The following is a 25,174-nucleotide window of genomic DNA, read 5'->3' on the forward strand; positions in this document are numbered from 1 at the left end:
CAGATTTTGATGCTCTATGCAGGAGCGACCGTCGGATGCTTCTGAGAACTGATCTGATGGCTGAGAACGGAGGCGTTTTTGTGTGTGGAAAATGAGGTTGTGCGCACCATTCTTCGCGGCTTCCTTGCGTGATTTCTCCCGGCTTTTCACTACTTTTCTGCTCTTTTTGCTCCGCAACTCATCCGAACTTTATTTATTACCTAATAATGCAAAATTAATTAATAAAAATATTTATTCTTGAAAACAATGAAAATACAGAATATGGGATAAAATGTAGAACTAATGCACAAAAGATGAGTTAAATGCCAACAAAAAGGGATAAATATATACAATATTTGGCACTCATCAATATTCAGCTTCAGCACTGGAGAGGGAGACAGTCGCCTGACGTTTGGAAGACCAAGAAACAAGGTTGTCACGCAAAAAAATGCAGAAACCAGAGGTAGATCGTCGTGAATCAGGACAGCCCGCCCAATCAGCATCAGAGTATGCATGGATGCCAGAAATGGTGGATACAGATAAAAATAACCCATGTTCGATAGTGCCCTGGAGGTACCGAAGTATACGCCGAAGCGCCTGCATGTGAGGTTCTCTAGGGTCGTGCATGAATAAACATACCTGTTGAACCGCGTAAGATATGTCCGGTCGAGTAAAAGTAAGATACTGTAAAGCCCCAGCCAAACTTCGATATAGAGTAGGATCCTTAAGAGCTGGTCCAGAGGTAGCGCTAAGCTTGGAGTTGGTGTCGACCGGAGTGGCCACTGGATTGCAGGCAGTCATGGATGCACGAGAAATGATGTCCTTCGTATAGAGTGACTGAGACAAAAACAACCCGGAGGATGACCGAGAAGTAGTGATTCCCAAAAATGATGTAAGGAGCCAAGGTCAGTCATACAGAACTATTTTTTCATCATGTCAATAAAACGGGTGAGAAGAACATCAGTAGAGGCAGTGAGTATGATATCATCAACGTACAGTAATAAGTATGCCGTGTCCTGTCCTGACCGATAAATAAATAGAGATGGATCACATACACTACCCTGAAAACCACATTGAGTGATGAAAGTCGCAAACCGCTGAAACCATGCCCGAGGTGCCTGTTTGAGACCATAAAGAGATCTACGAAGGCGGCAAACATAATCCGGGTGAGTAGGATCAACAAATCCCGGAGGTTGGTGCATATAAACCGTCTCAGTAAGATCCCCATGAAGAAAGGCATTCTTGACGTCCAATTGGTGAATGGGCCAAGATCTGGAGGTAGCAATGGTAAGAATTGTGCGGATAGTTGCGGGCTTAACAACCGGACTAAACGTCTCAAAGCAATCAACACCAACTTGTTGTGATTTACCGTTAGCGACAAGGCGGGCTTTGTGACGTTCCAAAGTGACATATGCATGAAACTTGTGACGAAATATCCCACATGGAGCGAATGATATGAGCACCAAGAGGTCTCGGCACTAGATCCCAAGTGTGAGTTTTCAACATTGCAATATATTCATCTATCATGGCTTTCTTCCAGTTTGGGTCCCTAAGAGCATATAGGTGAGATTTGGGGAGGGTGGAGATGTGGTTTCAGGTTTGAACATGGAGATTGAGCTTGTTGGAGGGACGGAAAATCCCATGAGAGGCCCGAGTGGCAGGGCGAGAGGGAGCAGCAGGAGTGTTGCTCGGGGGGGAGGGGGGGTTGCTGTCGGACAGGGAAGGTACTTCTGGGTTTGAGGGGGAGTTAAGGGATGGGATGAGTTGTTGGGCTTGCTGGGCCGGAGCGGGTGAAGACGGCGGAACAGCAGAGTGAGAAGAGCTGGGCTGAGACGCAGAGTTAGGTGAGTTGGGCTGGGTAAGAGAGGGAGAAGAAATGGGCCTGGCAAAAGAGGGGGAAACGCTGGGCTGAGCAGGGGAATCAGAGTTGCTGGGTAATGTGTCCGTGTGTGGGAGAGCCGGACAGGTAGAGGGAGAACAGGAGATGGGTGGAGATGGGACAGCGCAAGAAGGTCGCCGTGGACGGCGGTGAGGTGGAGTGTAGAGGTGGTGAGACGACGGTTGGGTAGAAGGAGGAGATGGGTAAGCCAGTGGGAGTGGAAAATGAGGAGAAATTGATTGGGTAGATGGTTCGAGGTTGTGAGAGCGATGGTCGGAAGAAGTGCGGAAGGGAAAAACGTTTTCATCAAACGTTACATGGCGAGACAAGATAATTTTGTTAGTGGCTAGGTCAAGGCAACGATAGCCACGATGATGAGGAGAGAAACCAAGGAAAACACATCTAGAGGACCGAGGGGAAAGCTTGTGAGGAGTGGTGGCGGACAAATTAGGATAACAAAGGCAACCAAACGTACGTAGGTGATCATACGTCGGTTGGCGTTGATAGAGAATTGACACCGGTGAGGCAAAGTGAATCACGGCGGAACGGAGGATGTTATGGAGATAGACGGCCATATGGAGTGAATCGGCCCAATATTTGTATGGGATAGAGGCATGGGACATGAGAGTGCGGGTGATGTCGTTAACACGACGAATCATACGCTCCGCTTTCCCATTTTGAGATGAGGTGTGAGGACAGGAGAAACGAAAGACTAAACCAGAGTTCTAAGAAAAATCATGAAAAGAAGAGTTATCAAATTCACGTCCCATATCGGATTGAAAACATTTCATATCTCGCTCAAATTGAGTGTTGACAAAGGACCGAAACTCCAAGAATTTGGAGTGGACCTGAGATTTGAGCTTCAAGGGATACACCCATAGATAATTAGTATAGTCATCCAACAAAATAAGATAATAGCGAAAACCAGTATCAATATGTATAGGACAAGTCCATAAATCACTATGAATAATATCAAATAGAGCAGAAGTGAAAGAATTTGAGTCAGAGAAAGGAAGACGAACATGTTTACTAACTTGACAAGAATGACAAAGTTTGGTAGACTGTTGTTTATTACATTGAATTAAAGAGTGGGAACGTAAATTATTTAAAATAGCTTGTCCAGGATGACCAAGACGGCTGTGCCAGACATCATGAGCAGACGAAGACGTAAGAGACAGTGGTGGAGACTGAGATGATTTTGAAGTGGGCACGACAGAAGTTGTGAGTAGGATAAAGTTCCCCAGAGCTATCACAGCGAAAAAGGATCGTCCTCGAATTCAAATCCTTCACAGAAAAACCATAAGGATCAAATTCAACAGACACATGATTATCAGTTGTGAACTTTCGAACGGAAATAAGATTTTTGATAATATCAGGAACTACGAGGGTATCGTTGAGGTGAAGAGGTCGGGACGAGAGGTTTATAGAGTGGGTGCCACTAGCCATAACTGGAATAGAGTTACCGTTGCCAACCAAGATAGATTTAACATTGCTAGTGTCGAAAACAGTATGTAACGTACCTTGGTCCGCGGTGATATGGGATGTCGCACCAGTGTTAATGTAGAACGTTTCATCTGGTGGCTGTAAGCTCAATGAACTGTAGGCTTCCGCAAAATCACTGGGCTGTAGTGTTTCAACTGAAGGCACAGCGTACGCATGGGCCTGTCCAAGAATTGAAGAGCGTCGCTGCTGGGCTTGACGAGGACGTCCAGCAGATGGGCCTCGAGGTGGTGCAGTGGGCTGCCAAAGTGGAGCAGTTGGGTACGGGCATGGAGGTTGAGCCCAGTATGGCATCCAGGATGCTGGGTTAGCTGGGTACACTGGGCCGCGTGGCGCACTGGGCTGGCGAGGTGCACTGGGCTGGCGAGAGTATCCTGGGGTTGGCAGAAGAGGACCGGAGTTTGCAGGGTTGACAGGTCTTTTTCCGTTGCTAGTTCGGTGATGGTATTGAGAAGAATTGTTTCCAGTGGCTGCTAGGGCAGTGGAAGATATCATGGTGGTTTGTTGAGCACGTCGTATTTCTTCAGTGCGTAGTTGTGAACGAGCAGCATCATAGGTGGGCATAGACTGTTGTATGAAGGAAGCAACAGTGTTGTATTCCTCCGGTAGACCATTGACAAGTTGGATAACCAAACGTTTGTCATTCATGGGAAAATCGAGATCGGTCAGTCGATCCGCTAACGACTTGAGTTTGTCACAGTAATCATCGACACTAGCACAGTCAACAAACTTTAGATTGACAAATTTACTTTCAAGGGTTGCAGCACGATTACCTTTGTTATCTTGAAACAACTTTTGAAGATGATCCCAAAGTTCTTTGGCGGTTTTACCAGATTTTAGAACCGTGAACATGAGATCCTTGGCCATGGTGGAGAACATCCATTGGCGGCATAGGGCGTCGAGTTGTTTGAGGGTATTTGCATCAATCCCTGTTGGTGGTGTGGATCCGTTGATGAGAAAAAGGAGATCGTGAGCTTGTAGATGTAGTTCGAAGAGAAAAACCCAGGATGAGTATTCATCTTGTTTGATGTCAAGAAGAATAGGAATCAGGGTTTTGATGTTGGTTACGGCAAAGGACGGATGCAGAGTTTTCTTATCACCTGTCATGGATTTTGTGTTGGAGGTTTAATAGAGAAGAAGAAGAAGAAAAGAGAGGATCGAGATTAGGGATGATACCATATTGGGTTATAGAAAACTTCCTTGCCCTCCTTGTGGGAGAAGGGACCATATATATATTATTATTAATAATCTCTATTAAAGAGAATATCATTGGTCCGCTAAATATGGTAGAATATAATCTATTACACTCGAATATTAGTACGTTTTACGCAATGGAACTTCTAGTACCTTATCTGGATCAATTTCGATACGTTTGTGGCCGACTCTTGTTGGTTTCCTAGAAGATACATCAATCGGCATATTGGGATCTTGATTTTCTTTTGCTCGCTGCCATATGCACTGCACAGTCCAATATGACGTCTTGAAAATTCTAGCAGCAATCTTATAGGAACCCCTTTTTAGTTTTCCATTCACGCTCTTCTTCAATAAAAATTGGTAGACAGCAACCCGTTCTTCATTTTTGAGTTCTCTTGTTTCTCGTAGGATTGGGTAAGAAAGCATTTCTCCATCACTATCAACCATCTCTTCTCCATCAGAAAATAAATCTTCATCACTAGCAATAATCCCTTCATCATCAGATGCTAACTCTTCATCACCAGCAATCATCTCTTCTTCATCGGAATTTGAAAATGATTTATAGCCCCTTCTGGACTAGTGATACTTCCACATACTCTTTCCTTTAAGAAAACTCCTCATGAGGAATGACCAGTGATTGTAATTGGTTCCATCAAAACGGACAGTGATAGGTTGAGAATCTTCTCTTGACATGATTACTATATTTTCTCTGGGTTGTATTTTCTCTGGATTGTATTGCAGCGGAAACTGGTTCTCAGATCTTTCCTAGCTCTGATGCCATGATAAACATGAACATAGAGATTCTAATGCAGTTGTGAGAATAATTCTTTGTGTGTTCATTGATAGGCAAAAGCCTGATTTATACACAACTGGATAAGGCAAATAAAAGATACACCTAACAACTAGATAAGGCAAATAAAAGATACACCTAACAATATCTAGGATATATACAAAAAGAATATATATATGCAGTTACAATAAAATAACAAACACAATAATGTCAAGATATATCATATCTTGACCATATCTTAACAGTATCAAGAATTTTTATACAGTAACGTAACCTTTTTTGTTTCCCTTCATCGGTTAAGCGTGGCCTCGTAGAACTTGTGTGTGGCTTGACCTTTCCTTCTTTGACCCTCAAATGTAATGTTGATTTTAACATATCCATAGCTGCAGCAAACACTCTATTGGGTTATGGAAAACTTCCTTGCCCTCCTTGTGGGAGAAGGGACCATATATATATTATTATTAATAATCTCTATTAAAGAGAATATCCTTGGTCCGCTAAATATGGTAGAATATAATCTATTACACCCCCTTAGTCTTAGCGGGAGAGGAACAAACACTAAGACTAGTACGAAAACGAAGAAATAATTGTCTAGGAAGACCCTTCGTGAAAATATCAGCGTACTGATTTTCGGATGGAATGTGTAGCACCCGAATGTCCCCAATACGGACGCGTTCACGAACAAAATGAATGTCGATTTCCACATGTTTGGTGCGTTGATGTTGAACCGGATCACCCGACATGTAGACAGCACTCACATTGTCACAATAAATGATAATATCCCGTCGTAGTGGTATATGTAACTCAAGAAGTAAATTCCGGAGCCAAGTCGTCTCGGCCACGACATTAGCCACACCCCGATATTTGGCAGGCCCGGAGATGTGTATAAAATTTAAGCGCAAAGAAAACGGGGGCCTACAGTAATACCGCAAGTGCACGGTCGTCAGTTGTAGCTCGTGCAAGTACGGGTCGATCCACAGAGATTGGGTGTGTTTCGGAAGTGTTTTAGCTAATTGGGTTCCTAGATTTGCTTTGGGCTTAGAAGCCTTTTGGCTTAAATTGGGCCTTGAGTACTAATGGGTTTGAATGCCCTTTGAATGAATTGGGCTTAGTGGGTTTGTTAAAGATAAAATGAACTGAGCTTGGGCTCAGTTATCTTTGAAGTGCAAATGGGCTTTGGCCTTAAACTTAGGCTTTTGATTAAGCCTGAATTGGATTGGGCCTTAATGAATTTGGGCTTTGGTCTTAAACAACTGGGCTTTGGTTAAGCCCACAGTTGACTGAATTGGGCTTCAGTTTGAAGTGAGCCTTGGGCTTGAGTGCACAGCAATGAACTGAATTGGGCTCAGCTGGCTTTGGCAGGCAGCAGCAGTAGTAAGACTGCACAGCAGAAGGAAGAGAGCAGCAACAGCAGCAGCAGGAGAAAGAGCTGCACAGCAACAGAGGAAAGCAAGCCAAAAGAAGTAACAAGAAAACAGCAGCAGCAACAAAGTTGCAGCAGCAGCTGCAGACAACTGCAGTGGAAGAGAAATGCAACAGAGTTGCAGCAACAGCACAAATGCTGCACAGCAGCAGCAGCTTGGCAGAGGCAAAAATAAGGAACAAAGCAAATGAAAACAGCAACAAACAGCAACAAACAGTGAACAAAAGCAAAACACAAAAAGATGAACCAAGGCCTAAGGCCAAGGGCAGAGATGAGGTGAAGAAACTGAAATGAAGCAAGGCTAGGCTAAGGCATTCAGGAGATATACTAAAAGAATGGGAAGAGAACTAGCTTGCTATAAGCACTAGTTTCTCCCAATGCACAATCAACACTACAACCTAAGCATACAACAAGAATGGCAAGAAAATCAGCTTGCTATGAGCACTGATTTCTTCCATTACACAATCACATCAATGCTTCAAATGTATCTAGCCTAGCATTCCATCATGTAACTGACAGTGACAGGAGCAACAACAAACATGAACACAACTAACTGAACTAACAATGAATAACATCTAAACAGGACACATGTTAACAGGAGATGAAAATAAAAACATTAACAGAACAAAGTAACAAACATTAACATGACAAATTAACAGTGAACTAACATGACATTGCACATTCAACAGAAACATTAACAGGATATTGCAACTTAACACATTGATATTAACAGAACATAGTGATCATGAACTTAAATTGAGCTGAAATTGAACATTTAACAGGACATGAAAGTCCTGGATGTTGGCTAGTCCAAACATGGTTTTTACAACACACCCATAAGGCTATTTATAGTCACAGACCCAAATTCCCTAAATTACACAATTAGGGTTCTTCCCCAAATTTTTCCCCAAAGTCAGTGAAATTAGGTTTTGCAAATTACCTAATTTTATGGCACAATTCCTCCCATGTGCGACGACCCATCCTTCCTCTGACGCTCCTGCTGCTATCCACGCCTCCAATTGCTTCATCTATCAATCTAATTCACCAAATCCAATCCTAACAGTGAAGAGGATGGTGGAGTTGTTGAAATAGAGTAATAGGTGATAGGGGTGATGATAGTAGTGATGGGTTGTGGTTGTTGTGGAGAGTTGGTGGTTTGGTGGCTGTTGCAGGAGTGGTGGTGATGATGGTGGTGGCGGCAGGGAAGGAGGTGGTTCGCAGAGAGGGGGGTTGGTGGTAGATGGGTTCGATAGAATGGGAGAAGGGGTTGTTTGGTTAGGTGGTAGGGCTCGGGTGATAGAGTGTTGAGCGAATTCATCTAGTCTTGATGTTTCGTGAGATGGGCCGCGAGATGCGAAGCTGGTAGGTGAATCAGACGGTGATGCGGAGTGAAGCTTGTAGCGACCGCTAGATTTTTTTATACAACGAAATCAACGATGCCAGATGGAGTTAGGTGTTGTAATGTTAGGCGGAGATATCAAACTTTGATGCACAGCAATGGAGCGACCGTTGGATTCAACTACCATCTAATCTGAAGGCTTGGAATTTCAGCGCTGTGGTGCTTGGCAGAGACTTCAGATTTTGATGCTCTATGCAGGAGCGACCGTCGGATGCTTCTGAGAACTGATCTGATGGCTGAGAACGGAGGCGTTTTTGTGTGTGGAAAATGAGGTTGTGCGCACCATTCTTCGCGGCTTCCTTGCGTGATTTCTCCCGGCTTTTCACTACTTTTCTGCTCTTTTTGCTCCGCAACTCATCCGAACTTTATTTATTACCTAATAATGCAAAATTAATTAATAAAAATATTTATTCTTGAAAACAATGAAAATACAGAATATGGGATAAAATGTAGAACTAATGCACAAAAGATGAGTTAAATGCCAACAAAAGGGATAATATATACAATATTTGGCACTCATCAATATTCAGCTTCAGCACTGGAGAGGGAGACAGTCGCCTGACGTTTGGAAGACCAAGAAACAAGGTTGTCACGCAAAAAAATGCAGAAACCAGAGGTAGATCGTCGTGAATCAGGACAGCCCGCCCAATCAGCATCAGAGTATGCATGGATGCCAGAAATGGTGGATACAGATAAAAATAACCCATGTTCGATAGTGCCCTGGAGGTACCGAAGTATACGCCGAAGCGCCTGCATGTGAGGTTCTCTAGGGTCGTGCATGAATAAACATACCTGTTGAACCGCGTAAGATATGTCCGGTCGAGTAAAAGTAAGATACTGTAAAGCCCCAGCCAAACTTCGATATAGAGTAGGATCCTTAAGAGCTGGTCCAGAGGTAGCGCTAAGCTTGGAGTTGGTGTCGACCGGAGTGGCCACTGGATTGCAGGCAGTCATGGATGCACGAGAAATGATGTCCTTCGTATAGAGTGACTGAGACAAAAACAACCCGGAGGATGACCGAGAAGTAGTGATTCCCAAAAAATGATGTAAGGAGCCAAGGTCAGTCATACAGAACTATTTTTTCATCATGTCAATAAAACGGGTGAGAAGAACATCAGTAGAGGCAGTGAGTATGATATCATCAACGTACAGTAATAAGTATGCCGTGTCCTGTCCTGACCGATAAATAAATAGAGATGGATCACATACACTACCCTGAAAACCACATTGAGTGATGAAAGTCGCAAACCGCTGAAACCATGCCCGAGGTGCCTGTTTGAGACCATAAAGAGATCTACGAAGGCGGCAAACATAATCCGGGTGAGTAGGATCAACAAATCCCGGAGGTTGGTGCATATAAACCGTCTCAGTAAGATCCCCATGAAGAAAGGCATTCTTGACGTCCAATTGGTGAATGGGCCAAGATCTGGAGGTAGCAATGGTGAGAATGTGTGCGGATAGTTGCGGGCTTAACAACCGGACTAAACGTCTCAAAGCAATCAACACCAACTTGTTGTGATTTACCGTTAGCGACAAGGCGGGCTTTGTGACGTTCCAAAGTGCCATCTGCATGAAACTTGTGACGAATAGCCACATGGAGCGAATGATATGAGCACCAAGAGGTCTCGGCACTAGATCCCAAGTGTGAGTTTTCAACATTGCAATATATTCATCTATCATGGCTTTCTTCCAGTTTGGGTCCCTAAGAGCATATTGAGATTTGGGGAGGGTGGAGATGTGGTTTCGGTTTGAACGTGGAGATTGAGCTTGTTGGAGGGACGGAAAATCCCATGAGAGGCCCGAGTGGCAGGGCGAGAGGGAGCAGCAGGAGTGTTGCTCGGGGGGGAGGGGGGGGGTTGCTGTCGGACAGGGAAGGTACTTCTGGGTTTGAGGGGGAGTTAAGGGATGGGATGAGTTGTTGGGCTTGCTGGGCCGGAGCGGGTGAAGACGGCGGAACAGCAGAGTGAGAAGAGCTGGGCTGAGACGCAGAGTTAGGTGAGTTGGGCTGGGTAAGAGAGGGAGAAGAAATGGGCCTGGCAAAAGGGGGAAACGCTGGGCTGAGCAGGGGAATCAGAGTTGCTGGGTAATGTGTCCGTGTGGGAGAGCCGGACAGGTAGAGGGAGAACAGGAGATGGGTGGAGATGGGACAGCGCAAGAAGGTCGCCGTGGACGGCGGTGAGGTGGAGTGTAGAGGTGGTGAGACGACGGTTGGGTAGAAGGAGGAGATGGGTAAGCCAGTGGGAGTGGAAAATGAGGAGAAATGGATTGGGTAGATGGTTCGAGGTTGTGAGAGCGATGGTCGGAAGAAGTGCGGAAGGGAAAAACGTTTTCATCAAACGTTACATGGCGAGACAAGATAATTTTGTTAGTGGCTAGGTCAAGGCAACGATAGCCACGATGATGAGGAGAGAAACCAAGGAAAACACATCTAGAGGACCGAGGGGAAAGCTTGTGAGGAGTGGTGGCGGACAAATTAGGATAACAAAGGCAACCAAACGTACGTAGGTGATCATACGTCGGTTGGCGTTGATAGAGAATTGACACCGGTGAGGCGAAGTGAACACGGCGGAAGGAGGATGTTATGGAGATAGACGGCCATATGGAGTGAATCGGCCCAATATTTGTATGGGATAGAGGCATGGGACATGAGAGTGCGGGTGATGTCGTTAACACGACGAATCATACGCTCCGCTTTCCCATTTTGAGATGAGGTGTGAGGACAGGAGAAACGAAAGACTAAACCAGAGTTCTTAGAAAAATCATGAAAAGAAGAGTTATCAAATTCACGTCCCATATCGGATTGAAAACATTTGATATCTCGCTCAAATTGAGTGTTGACAAAGGACCGAAACTCCAAGAATTTGGAGTGGACCTGAGATTTGAGCTTCAAGGGATACACCCATAGATAATTAGTATAGTCATCCAACAAAATAAGATAATAGCGAAAACCAGTATCAATATGTATAGGACAAGTCCATAAATCACTATGAATAATATCAAATAGAGCAGAAGTGAAAGAATTTGAGTCAGAGAAAGGAAGACGAACATGTTTACTAACTTGACAAGAATGACAAAGTTTGGTAGACTGTTGTTTATTACATTGAATTAAAGAGTGGGAACGTAAATTATTTAAAATAGCTTGTCCAGGATGACCAAGACGGCTGTGCCAGACATCATGAGAGCAGACGGTAAGAGACAGTGGTGGAGACTGAGATGATTTTGAAGTGGGCACGACAGAAGTTGTGAGAGGATAAAGTTCCCCAGAGCTATCACAGCGAAGAAGGATCGTCCTCGAATTCAAATCCTTCACAGAAAAACCATAAGGATCAAATTCAACAGACACATGATTATCAGTTGTGAACTTTCGAACGGAAATAAGATTTTTGATAATATCAGGAACTACGAGGGTATCGTTGAGGTGAAGAGGTCGGGACGATAGGTTTATAGAGTGGGTGCCACTAGCCATAACTGGAATAGAGTTACCGTTGCCAACCAAGATAGATTTAACATTGCTAGTGTCGAAAACAGTATGTAACGTACCTGGATCCGCGGTTATGGGATGTCGCACCAGTGTCCATGTAGAACGTTTCATCTGGTGGCTGTAAGCTCAATGAACTGTAGGCTTCCGCAAAATCACTGGGCTGTAGTGTTTCAACTGAAGGCACAGCGTACGCATGGGCCTGTCCAAGAATTGAAGAGCGTCGCTGCTGGGCTTGACGAGGACGTCCAGCAGATGCCTCGAGGTGGTGCAGTGGGCTGCCAAAGTGGAGCAGTTGGGTACGGGCATGGAGGTTGAGCCCAGTATGGCATCCAGGATGCTGGGTTAGCTGGGTACACTGGGCCGCGTGGCGCACTGGGCTGGCGAGGTGCACTGGGCTGGCGAGAGTATCCTGGGGTTGGCAGAAGAGGACCGGAGTTTGCAGGGTTGACAGGTCTTTTTCCGTTGCTAGTTCGGTGATGGCGTTGAGAAGAATTGTTTCCAGTGGCTGCTAGGGCAGTGGAAGATATCATGGTGGTTTGTTGAGCACGTCGTATTTCTTCAGTGCGTAGTTGTGAACGAGCAGCATCATAGGTGGGCATAGACTGTTGTATGAAGGAAGCAACAGTTTGTATTCCTCCGGTAGACCATTGACAAGTTGGATAACCAAACGTTTGTCATTCATGGGAAAATCGAGATCGGTCAGTCGATCCGCTAACGACTTGAGTTTGTCACAGTAATCATCGACACTAGCACAGTCAACAAACTTTAGATTGACAAATTTACTTTCAAGGGTTGCAGCACGATTACCTTTGTTATCTTGAAACAACTTTTGAAGATGATCCCAAAGTTTTTGGCGGTTTTACCAGATTTTAGAACTGTGAGCATGAGATCCTTGGCCATGGTGGAGAACATCCATTGGCGGCATAGGGCGTCGAGTTGTTTGAGGGTATTTGCATCAATCCTGTTGGTGGTGTGGATCCGTTGATGAGAAAAAGGAGATCGTGAGCTTGTAGATGTAGTTCGAAGAGAAAAACCCAGGATGAGTATTCATCTTGTTTGATGTCAAGAAGAATAGGAATCAGGGTTTTGATGTTGGTTACGGCAAAGGCGGATGCAGAGTTTTCTTATCACCTGTCATGGATTTTGTGTTGGAGGTTTAATAGAGAAGAAGAAGAGAAAGAGAGGATCGAGATTAGGGATGATACCATATTGGGTTATGAAAACTTCCTTGCCCTCCTTGTGGGAGAAGGGACCATATATATATTATTAATAATCTCTATTAAAGAGAATATCATTGGTCCGCTAAATATGGTAGAATATAATCTATTACACTCGAATATTAGTACGTTTTACGCAATGGAACTTCTAGTACCTTATCTGGATCAATTTCGATACGTTTGTGGCCGACTCTTGTTGGTTTCCTAGAAGATACATCAATCGGCATATTGGGATCTTGATTTTCTTTTGCTCGCTGCCATATGCACTGCACAGTCCAATATGACGTCTTGAAAATTCTAGCAGCAATCTTATAGGAACCCCTTTTTAGTTTTCCATTCACGCTCTTCTTCAATAAAAATTGGTAGACAGCAACCCGTTCTTCATTTTTGAGTTCTCTTGTTTCTCGTAGGATTGGGTAAGAAAGCATTTCTCCATCACTATCAACCATCTCTTCTCCATCAGAAAATAAATCTTCATCACTAGCAATAATCCCTTCATCATCAGATGCTAACTCTTCATCACCAGCAATCATCTCTTCTTCATCGGAATTTGAAAATGAATTGTAAGGGTTGATGTTTTCTGAAGATCCACTCATGTTAAATGGGAGTTGGAAGATATAAAAAGAGAATTGGAAGAGTTGAAATGAAAATGGAGTATACAGTAGAGAATTTATACGGAAGATAGTGAAACATTAATGAGCAGGTGCGGTTTTCAATTTGAAAATTTGAAACAGGGAACAAAGAGGGAAATGAAAATGAATTTCAAATTTCAAATTTTGATTCAATCGTTTGTGTACAATTTTTGGTTAACGGATTCAAATTAGAAGGAAAAAAAGGACGGAACGAAGGAGGGAACAAATGGAATTCTGATAGTCACGTATATGGAGGGAGTTAGAGGAGGGAAAAAATTAATGAAACAGGTGCGGTTTTTGACACAATTTTTTTGGGTTTTGAATTCTTAAATGATCGACCAAAAAACTAGATAGGTGTCTCAAATGTAATTTGGGGTAATATTGAAAAAAAATTACCTCTCTCTATTTTCCTTCATCTGTGTGCAATATCCAATTTTGGCAAGTAAATTAGGACATCCATGGGCAAGATTAGGGTATATTTGTTGGATGTCAAAACTAGGGATATTTAATTAATGTATCCTGAGTAAAAGTATCCATTAAATAACAAATTATAAACAAATTGGATAACGAATAAATGAAAACTGTGACAATTCAATAATTATATATAAAAAAAATATTGAATAACAAAGTACATATTGCAGTGGAAATATAGGGGAAAGTAAAGAGGTAGAATGTAGTTTCCATTGAACAGCATCAACAGGTTACATGGAACAATATCCTATATATACATATAGGAAGAAAACCATAGATACTATATTGGGCCGCACATCCATGGGCTACAAGTCCTACAATACTCCCCTTGTGCGGTTCAGGAGAACTTCATATGTAGTATTTCACATTTAGTGCTTCGAATATAGTTCTTCAAATGTCGTCCTCTCCTTGATGACTTGTGCCGAAATCAATTGCCTCATTAACAGACGGGCCATATATTGAACTACATCATGGTTTGGTTCAAGCATCATGCCATATCTCAATACCCTGGTCCATGAGTCCTGGCCAAAAACAAAATAGGTCAAGCAAAATAAAATCAGCATTGTACCACATAACGCCTAAATTTTAAAGAAAAATAAAAAGGTCTACAGGGTTTCGAACCTCCGACCTCAAACTCACTTAAAACTAAAGTGAACCACCGTGCCTCACTACCTTTTTTGACATTAGATGGACTTGTACTGAATTTACACAATTATTATCTTCCTAAATATTAAATGAAGTTGTGTATAGATGGGCCATATCTTGAACTGCAACATGTTTTGGCTCAGGCATCATGTCATATCTCAATACCCTGGTAACTGAGTCCTTATCAACAACTAATTTCAAACAAATCAGGTCAAACATAGGTCCAGCAAAATAAAATCAGCACACTTGTGTATAGATGGCCCATATTTTGAACTGCAGCATAGTTTGGCTCAGGCATCATGCCAGATCTCAATACCCTGGTCCATGACCAACAACTCAAATGAGCCACAAAAATCTACCAACACTATGTCCGGAACAAAGCCCGAGACATAACTCATTATCAGTTCATCTAATTCCATTGATTTGAGCTTCATAAACAATCAATTCTTCTGTGAAACTTCGATGTAACCCTAGATTTAAGTTTAATCGATCTTTCATAGAAGTATTGACACTGATTCATAATCCAAGGTATTTCTCATTCATTCGTTTGGGGGTTTCTTGGAGATTCAGCTGCAGAAAACTTCATCAACAACAATGAATCAATTGATTCTTCTATGAAACATCGATCCAAGCCTAGTTTTTAGTTTAATCGATATCTCATAGAAGTATTGATAGTGATTCATAATTTTGGAAATGGAAATATTGGTCTTCTTTATCTAAGGTATTTCTCATTCATTAATTTGGGGGTTTAATGATTTTAAAAATTGGAGGTTCCACACTCTTGATTTTGAATGGTACAATTTCTGATGGTGATTATGAGGTATGAACATCTCTATGTTTCATATTTTAGGTTTATTTTTTTATGTTGTTTTGAGAGTCTTTTGGTGATTATGAACATCTCAATTGCATGCTTTATGCCTCCACCAAGTGGTTTTATATGTCAGTTGACAGATGATCTTAGACTCAGACATAGTATTTGGTTGTAGGATGTCAGCATTGGTGAATAAAGCTTGTATTCTGTTTTGAGAATCAGTATCTCAGGAATCTTTATGATTTGTATTCATTGTCAGATTGTAGAATTAGGTATGTGGTTTGTATATGGTAAGTAGGGTTTGTGTCAATTATGTGCGAGTCGAATATGAGCAACCAACACAAGACAATTTTTGTTAGTCATGTATTGACAGAAGATATAAAGATATAAAGATCAAACATATATAGATGTTCGTAATTTGAGCCTTCGCCATCTTGTAGATTAAGACTAGGTGTGTATATGCCTCTCCATCAAGTGAATTAGACAGCATAAAAAATCGTTTTTTGAATTTCAAACATGATGCAATTTAAAATATGCAGGGCAACTTTAAGAAACACTAAAGTGAATTGTTTTCAGTATACATTTGTTTTCATTAAAGTTTAGTCTTGTACATGTTCCAGTTCTTTGCATTGTAGTTTTATTTTCTAGATTACAACCCGCATCTCCAACATTATCGATACACAATCATCGGACAATATAAATAAATTGACTTCATCATATTGCATTTCATAAAGTTACAATATTTGACAGCAACACTATCATGTTCATAATATCCAGTTGCACACAAAAAATCCAAGTACCAAAAACAAAATAAAAAAAGCAAAAGAAACACAACTTTCCCCGGTATCATCTCTTGCATTTTCAGACTCCATTGCCATGACCAAAAAAGAAATCATGATTCAGTGACTTACCATTTTGGTTTCCCCCTTACAAACTAGTCTAACCTAAAAGACACAACAGTTGGTAACAGAAATAAACTCTAAATTCTTGCAAGGTCACGCCTATTCCCAAGAGAAAGCTTTAATTGGTAATATCACCTGACAATAAGAACTGCCAATTTAGGTTTAACTTCATACGGTTTTGTGGTTGAAAACTTGAATGGTAAATTTTTAACGGTACCCCTGCTATGAAGAGTAAAAAAACGCCTATAAAAGGTAATGTTGTCATTTTCACAGTCGCCTGAAATTTGCTGCCTGCGAGGGTAATTTGGTCATTTCAGCGTTGCCATAAATTTTGCTCTCGCTTTGGTCATTTTCACAGTCGCCAGAAAATTTGCTTGCATCGTCGTCGGAAAATTTGATTTCGCCTGAAAATTTGTTTTCACCGTCGCCGGGAATTTTGTTTTTACCCTCGCCAGAAAATTTGCTTTCTCCGGAAATTTTGCTTTCACTGTCGTCGGATCCATCCAATCTGATACACATGAAAAACCTCACCTGGACGAGAACATTGGGTCTGTATATGGTAATCTTGTAAGCTGAGTTCCATAATAGGTTGCAGAATCCACCTCGGATCCATGCAATCTTATACTTGACATCAAAAACCTCACCTGGACAAGAACATTGGGTCTGTATATGGTAATCTTGTAAGCTGAGTTCCATAATAGGTTGAAGAATCCACTTGGGATGCATGCAATCTGATACTTGACATCAAAAACCTCACCTGGATGAGAACATTGGGTCTGTATATGGTAATCTTGCAAGCTGAGTTCCATAATAGGTTGCAGAATCCACCTCGGATCCATCCAGTCTGATACTTGACATCAAAAACCTCACCTGGACGAGAACATTGGGTCTGTATATGGTAATCTTGCAAGATGAATTCCATAATAGGTTGTAGAATCCACCTCGGATCCATTCAATCTGATACTTGACATCAAAAACCTAATCTGGACGAGCACAATGGGTCTGTATATGGTAATCTTGCAAGATGAGTTCCATAATAGGTTGCAGAATCCACCTCAGATCCATCCATTCTGATACCTGACATTAAAAACCTCACCTGGACGAGAACATTGGGTCTGTATATGGTAATCTTGCAAGCTGAGTTCCATAATAGGTTGTAGAATCCACCTCGGATCCATCCAATCTGATACTTGACATCAAAAACCTCATCTGGACGAGAACATTGTGTCTGTATATGGTAATCTTGCAAGCCGAGTTCCATAATAGGTTGCAGAATCCACCTCAGATCCATCCAATCTGATACTTGACATTAAAAACCTTACCTGGACGAGAACATTGGGTCTGTATATGGTAATCTTGCAAGCTGAGTTCCATAATAGGTTGCAGAATCCACCTTGGATACATCCAATCTGATACCTGAAATCAAAAACCTCACCTGGACGAGAACATTGGGTCTATATATGGTAATCTTGCAAGCTGAGTTCCAAAATAGGTTGCAGAATCCACCTCGGATCCATGCAATCAGATACTTGACATCAAAAACCTCACCTGGACGAGAACATTGGGCCTGTATATGGTAATCTTGCAAGGTGAGTTCCATAATAGGTTGCAGAATCCACCTCGGATCCATCCAATCTGATATTTGTCATCAAAAACCTCACCTGGACGAGAACATTGGGTCTGTATATGTGGAGTCGTAATGGCACATATATACAGTGCAACAAAATGCGGAATGTCGGCTTAAATCCAGTTACCAACTGGTACACAAAAAAAAGGTTGACTAATATTGGGTTCTAAAAAGAATTAAGTAAAGATGCGTGTAATATCTCATATCCCCAAAGCAATAAAAGGTAGGTTGGTACGCATTCCTTAGACACCATCTATAACCTTTGATGTTTGCCTCTGCGAAACCATTGGGTATAAGATGCTCTATATTGATCTTATTAGTTCGTTTTGATGTAAATTCTCTAGCATTAACAAGGGTGGTGAGTGTTTGCACTTTGCATTGTGTAATATGTGCTAGGAACTCTACAAAAATTAAACGCATCGTTTGTTATGAGGAATAACTGATTCAATGCGTCAAATCATCCACCAGAGCCATAAATCACTTAAATGGTCCGCATTCTGCATGGATATATGTTCACTAACAACACTTTGTTTCTTTGAAGAATGAGTTATGCATCTGAGTAAAACAGGATGGTCTCAATCATGTTTTACTGAAGTAAGATTTTTTAATACGAGTGACGTGCTTTATTACTCTAAAGCATAATGGGGGAGAGGCAGTGCAAATCTAGTAACTTTAGAAATCACTGACTGTGATAGATGCTGGAACTTCGCATGCTATTAGTTCATTGTCTTGTACACACAGAACACTTTAATCAACCGGGAAATGGCCTCTTATGTTGCATTAATAATGCAAGCCAAGAGAAAAGGCAAGGATAGTGGTCAGATTGATGTTGATTTTGAAAGAGAGGTTCGTACAGATTGGCAGTTCACTTATGAAAGTTGTTATTATATTTTGAAGGGGTTGAAAAAATATAATCCAGAATACTTGTCAAATAGTCAACAAGTACCTGAAAGGTCACCATATAATTTTTCTCCTTCAACACCAAATTTTTCACCATTTTCACCATGTCCATCAAATTCTTCACCAGATTCCACAACAAGCTCAAATGCCAAAAAAAATTTCAATAATTATGTGGATTATTTGGAGTTTGATACTTACATTTTGACTAACATTAGTGTTTGGTCTAACTTTTGTCCAAGTCAGTGTTTGGTACTTGGAAAAGACGTTGACCAGCGTTGACTAAATTGTATCTTGACTTCTGTCTAGTAATTGTTTTTAGAAATAAGTAAATAACAATTACTTAACGTTGTTGGATGACCGTTACAAATTAAATTGAAGAAGATCCTTAGTCTCATGTTCTGCCCCGAATTAAAAATCACCGTGATCTTTCTTTCAATTATTTTTCTTCATCCTCACTCGCATACCACAAGTTCAATAATTTCATAAAAAAAAATCATGCACCCAAAATGATAACAGAAAAACAGCTCGTCTGCTTAAATCTTCTGCCAAAATCATGAAAAAAAGAACTAACTACATTTGAATCAGATTGAAAAAAAAAAGAGAATCAAATACATGAAGATCATCTAAACAGAGTGAAACCAGTTAATATTGGACGAACATCAATTGCAGGTGCCTATTTCAACTTGAAAGCCTGTAACAACAAGAAAAGCCTTATAAACAGAACTTCACTACTTCCACCATTCACCACCAGAATAAGATGAATTTGTGGACGAATAACCACCCAGTTACAAAACCAGAAAAAAAAAACCAACCCATCTTTCGAACTGTCCCATATAGCTCCTTCAACTGGTAACACATTACAAATCCAAAAAACCCAAATTTTTCAATCTTAGCGCACTCTAAAAGTTCAACCACATTACCCTGATTACATCTCCAACCTCAGAATTTACACCTCCCCAAGCCAAAATTGAATACAGAAAAAACCTTAAAATACCTTCAATCCGATGAATCAAATACCAAAAATCAGAGATCAAAACCAAAATCAAAACTCTAGGGTAAGAGATTTATGGGTTCAACGGTTATGATTTAGAGTTCTAAAATCAGATCGAAGAAAATTAATTTCGATATGGGATTTAATGAATTAAATTTGATATTTGTTTTCAATCTGAAAATTTTAGGGCAGGCGATTTGATTTGGTCTGAAATTTTTAGGGCAAAGGATTATATTTGACTGAAATTTTGAGATCTTCAATCATATATAAAAAAGAGAAACACAGAGGGGAAATGATTTCATGATGGTGTTGATATGGGATTTAAAGAAGAAAACAAAGACGAACACAGTTTTGAGATTTGTAGTTAAAGTATGTACATGGATTTTACGATGAAGAAGAAGATGCAAATGGGTTTCTGTTTCACCCGTAACAGATGGATAAAATGAAAACTAGTTTTGAAATCTTAGTCGTTCATATCTTATGTGTATGGAGATTTAATGTAGACGGTACATTTGTTTGATGCGTTAAGAACACGGTTAGTCTTTGTTACTAAAGTTAAAAATATTTTAGTAATTATGTATTAGTTAACAAAAAATTTTCACACGTCATGATTTAATCGGGTCAATGTGGGTCAACGTCATTTCCAGGTACCAACCCTAAGTTGGACAAAAGTTAGACCAAACACTAATGTTGGTCAAAATGTAGGTATTAAACACCAAATAACCCTAATTATGTTGATGGTAATGATAAGGGAAAACTTCTAGGGAGGAACACTGCAAAACAGGCTAAAAAATTAGCTCTAGAAGGAGGGAGTTCCGGAGGATTTAACATGGCGGAGTTTATGGAACATCAAAAGACCGTCGAGAAGCAAAGATCAGTTGATAGGAAATTTCAAAACCGGGAGAGTAAGTAAAGTCGTCTTTCCCAAGAAAAAATTGGGTTTGACTATGACAAGCATAACATTCTTCAAGCTAACACTTCAGTTATGAACGCCCAACAAAAACATGTATGGTAAATCGAATTTGACAGGATTCAAGCATAGATTGAACAACAAGCTGGATTTACTAACAACCAACCCAATGATGATGATGATGATGGAACCGATGATGAGTTTGATGTAATAGTTCCTCTAGATGATTAATGTATGTGTTTAAGTTTTAATGTAGCAGTTTAAGTTTTAATGTTTTGGTTTAAGTTTTAATTTGGTTTGTTGTTAATTTGAAATGAAATGTTGAAGTTTATTAATTAGAAATGTTTTCTTATTAAGTTTTTCATTCCATTTAATAATAACTTTAAATAAATAACAATACATCACTTAAGAAAAATAAATAACATAACTTAAATATTTAAAAAATATAAATAGCCTAAAAAAGAAAAAAAAATCATTGTTTTCCATGCTCTGCCCAAAGATTCAATCTCAGATCATCTCTTAAATATTAGTCATACAAATTTCGGTTCTGAATGTAGTTAGTCAGTTGACGATAATCCCTTGCAGGGCGGCCTCTTTCTGGTCGATTCTACGACCTCAAATATTCATCTTCATAGTTAATCCAATCTGAATCACGACGGGTTGCCTGAATTACCATGTTATGAAGAATTATGCAAGTGAGCATAATCTTATGCATTTCACGAGGACTTAACCCACGATATGGGCCACAAATGATAGCGAACTTCCTCTTCAAAATTCCAAAAGCGTGTTCCACATCCTTCCTGAGTGCCATTTGGGCATCGTTAAAATGCCGGTATGAACGGCCCAATGCACCAGCAGGAGGCTGCCGGTAGCATTGAACCAAGGTGGACCATTTTGGGTAGATACCATCCGCAAGATAATAGCCGTGAGTGTATTGATGGTCGTTGATCATGAAACAGACAGATGGAGAAATTTCATACCTCAAATCTTCAAACAGAGGCGACTTGTGCAAAACATTAATATCATTTTGTGAACCCGGAAGACCAAAAAATGCATGCCATATCCAACAATCATAAGAAGCAGCAACTTCAAGGATAACTGTTGGTTTTGCATAATGACCTTTATATTGACCGACCCAATATACAGGGCATCCTTGCCATACTCAATGCATACAATCGAGACTACCTAGCATTCTTGGGAATCCCATGTCCTCATTTTCAACCAATATTTGTCTAACATCTTCGTCGGTTGATTTTCGTAAATATGTTGGACCAAAATGATTAATCACTACTTCACAGAACAATGAAACGTAAGTGTAAGAAGTTGTTTTACCCATACGAAGGTACTCATCGTTCGCATCCGTTGGAGTTCCATAACCTAGAATCCTTAAAGCCGAAGTAACTTTTTGTTCAGGACTATGACCTCTAATATTCAGTGCATCAAACTGATAATTGAATTGAGGTTCTACTCGACAAAGTTCTTCAATAATCTTTTTCACCAGATGATGAGGCATGCGAAATCGACCTTGAAAATTTTGATCAGAGTACACACAATTTGGAAGAAAATAATCGTGCATCAGCTTTTGGTGGTAAAATTCCCTCCCTCGATACGTATATCTTCTTGATAATACTTCTTTGGGCTCTGGAACTCTTGGTATTTCACCCGTATGTACACACATCAAAATTTCGATTAGTTTATTATCTTCAGCTTCCTCTTCGTCAATTTCTTGCAACCTCATACGATACCTTTCTTGCTATAATCTGAACCGATTCATAATAATATATCTTTCTTCATTGGATCTGGACATTGATGATTATGAAATTTAAAATTGAGAATATAGGTGAAATATCTGTAGAAGTAGGTGTGAGATATCTGGAGAAGTAAAATGGCGTATATATTGGAATCATAGGGGGGAAATAGCCGTTGCAAAATAACTACTGGTCGATAATCAACGTATCGCCAGCGTTATTATTTAAATCGCGCGGGAGAGAGAATAGCGCCAGCGATAAAGTCATAACCGCTGACGATACTATGAATATCGCTCAGTAGAATGTCTGTCGGTTATCGGTTTTCCCATAATGATGCAATCGGTTTGCCATGCCACCTGGTATGCCAAACATCATTTTTTTTTTGGCATGTGCATAAGAATAGGCCTAAGAAATCCAATAAGCTAGTAGTCAAAAGCCCACATATTTATCTTTCATACTATAAATAACGAATACCTTATTAATAACGAATACCTTATCTTTCGTACTATAAATAACGAAGCCCACATAAGCCTTCATATTTATCTTTCATACTTTCTACCAAAAAAAAATATCTTTCATACTATAAATAACGAATACCTTATCTTTCATACTACAAATAACGTATACCTTTCGTTTGGTTTTTAGGTCAGAAGAAAGGGTTTGCGTTGATTTTTGATCAAATCATATAAAAAGTTTGGTTTTAGGTCAGAAAAGGGTTTGGTTGATTTTCAATCTAATCAATCAAAAAGAAGAGTGGGAAGGAGAACAAATGGTAGCGCTTACATGTAATTCGTGTAATTCAGAATTTGATGATGAATCTCAACAAAAAATTCATTATCGATCCGAATGGCACCGTTACAATCTCAACCGAAAGGTAGCTGGAGTTCCCGGGGTAACAGAAACTTTGTTTTTAGCTAGACAGTCTGCTCTAGTTCAAGAACAAAAGAAGCATAATGATACCCCAATGCTATATAGCTGCACACTCTGTTCGAAGCAATATAAAAGCTCCAAGTCTCATGCGCAGCATCTTACGTCAAAGTGGCACAGATTGGTGGGAGATCTAATAACTTCGGGTGCTACAGTCATTAGACCGCGGCAGAACCTTGTTGCAAACAAGGCTCTTGTAGAGAAGGTGGAAACGGAAGAAAGTGACGATGAGTGGGTAGAAGTCGGAGAGGATGAAGACATGGAAGTTAATCCCGCCTGTTGTTTCATTTGTGATAAGATGCATAACTCCATCGAGAGTTGCATGGTTCACATGCACAAGCAGCATGGATTCTTCCTACCTGACATTGAGTTCCTGAAGGATCCTGAGGGCCTCCTTACTTACCTTGGCAAAAAGGTAAATAGAGATTTCATGTGTTTATATTGCAGTGATAGGTGCCAGCCATTTAATAGCCTGGAAGCAGTGAGGAAACATATGGCCTCTAAAAGTCATTGCAAAGTACGCTACGGGGAAGGAGGTGAGGATGAGGAAGCTGAACTGGAAGATTTTTATGATTACAGCAGCAGTTACGTTGATGAAGATGGGGAACAATTAGTCTCATCTGATGATATGAGCAACATAGTCGAACTTGGAAGTGGCGGGTCTGAGCTTGTGAACAAGGAAAACAGACACGAAAACGTCTGTTAGAACTCTTGGATCAAGGGAATACTTGCGTTACTATCGTCAGAAACCACGCCCCTCTCCTACAAGGGATATAGCGCTTGCTATTTCACTTGCCTCAAGGTACAAGAGCATGGGATTGGCAACGAGACAATCAAAAGAACCTATTGTGAGGTTGAAAGTTCTGCAACAGATGAACAAGTCGGGAGTTGAACAAATGCGTTCAAAGATGGGCATGAAAAGCAATGTCATCAGGAATCTCCCCAAGAATGTCACACATTGATACTTTGGTGGAGAAAGAACCTTATGTTAACCTCCTATAAGGCTCAACTCAATGAATGAGGCAACAGAGTTCGTTTCTTTTGTTTTGAATTAGTGCGCTTCTTAAGCGGTTTTGATTTAGTGCTTGTCTGATCAAGAAAGAGAATTTTTGCTTTGATTGGGTCTTTGTAAGGTCATTAGTAAGTTTGAGAGGTGAACACTACTATCAGTTTGTCTATTCTTAATCTTTTTGGTTCTTTTCCTTTTCTATGAGAGAGTGTTGTATTACTTTTTGGAATCACAATGAAATCAAACATGCAACAAAAACCCCAGGGTCCTGATCCTCACCCTTCATGGAAGGAACTAAGGTGCCAGCAGCCCGCCGAATAGCGCATCATTAGGCATAACTCAATTTCCCTAAAACTAAAAAACTAATACTACAAAAAGGAAGTCCATTTAAACATAATACGTACATATGATCGACTTGATACTAATATAAAATCAAGGTTGCATGCTTAGAAAAAAAAATCACCAATAATCAATGTCTATAGTGAAATGGCAAAAAAGTAGCAAAAAAATATCTAATAAAAAAAAGAAATGGCCCATGCAGGTCTCGAACCTGCGACCTTCGCGTTATTAGCACGACGCTCTAACCAACTGAGCTAATGGGCCACTTGGTAGTTGCTTCACAAAAACCTTTCTTTAATTGAAAGAATTATAGAAGCGTATAATAGAAGCTTGATTCAGTAGCGTCTGAGAGAAGCTTCAGTCTCTGATTTTTTTGTGGTTCTACTCAAAAGGGGTTGAA

At 40.6% G+C, this 25,174-nt stretch overlaps 2 protein-coding genes, 1 non-coding gene and 1 pseudogene across 3 annotated transcripts; 1 reads left to right on the forward strand and 3 right to left on the reverse strand.

Annotated features, from left to right (window-relative positions):
• Nucleotides 1–345: 345 nt before the first annotated feature.
• LOC113328102 (uncharacterized mitochondrial protein AtMg00810-like) lies at nucleotides 346–780 on the reverse strand. The gene has a single exon (XM_026575193.1). It carries the CDS (start codon nucleotides 778–780, stop codon nucleotides 346–348), a length of 435 nt encoding a protein of 144 aa, XP_026430978.1.
• A 7,903-nt stretch (nucleotides 781–8,683) lies between these two features.
• LOC113328103 (uncharacterized mitochondrial protein AtMg00810-like) lies at nucleotides 8,684–9,118 on the reverse strand. Its single transcript, XM_026575194.1, has one exon. The coding sequence runs from the start codon at nucleotides 9,116–9,118 to the stop codon at nucleotides 8,684–8,686; it is 435 nt and encodes a 144-aa protein (XP_026430979.1).
• A 14,150-nt stretch (nucleotides 9,119–23,268) lies between these two features.
• Nucleotides 23,269–24,388, forward strand: LOC113327773 (annotated as a pseudogene).
• A 576-nt stretch (nucleotides 24,389–24,964) lies between these two features.
• On the reverse strand, nucleotides 24,965–25,038 carry TRNAI-AAU. The gene has a single exon. It is a non-coding gene; the product is annotated as a tRNA-Ile (tRNA).
• Nucleotides 25,039–25,174: the final 136 nt, after the last annotated feature.

The sequence above is a fragment of the Papaver somniferum genome, unplaced genomic scaffold (genome assembly GCF_003573695.1).
Source record: "Papaver somniferum cultivar HN1 unplaced genomic scaffold, ASM357369v1 unplaced-scaffold_107, whole genome shotgun sequence".
In the NCBI taxonomy this organism is placed as follows: domain Eukaryota; kingdom Viridiplantae; phylum Streptophyta; class Magnoliopsida; order Ranunculales; family Papaveraceae; genus Papaver; species Papaver somniferum.

Excerpts from the sequence above, each read along its gene's own strand:
- LOC113328102 (XM_026575193.1), bottom strand. The coding sequence starts at position 780 with ATGACTGCCTGCAATCCAGTGGCCACTCCGGTCGACACCAACTCCAAG.
- LOC113328103 (XM_026575194.1), bottom strand. The coding sequence starts at position 9,118 with ATGACTGCCTGCAATCCAGTGGCCACTCCGGTCGACACCAACTCCAAG.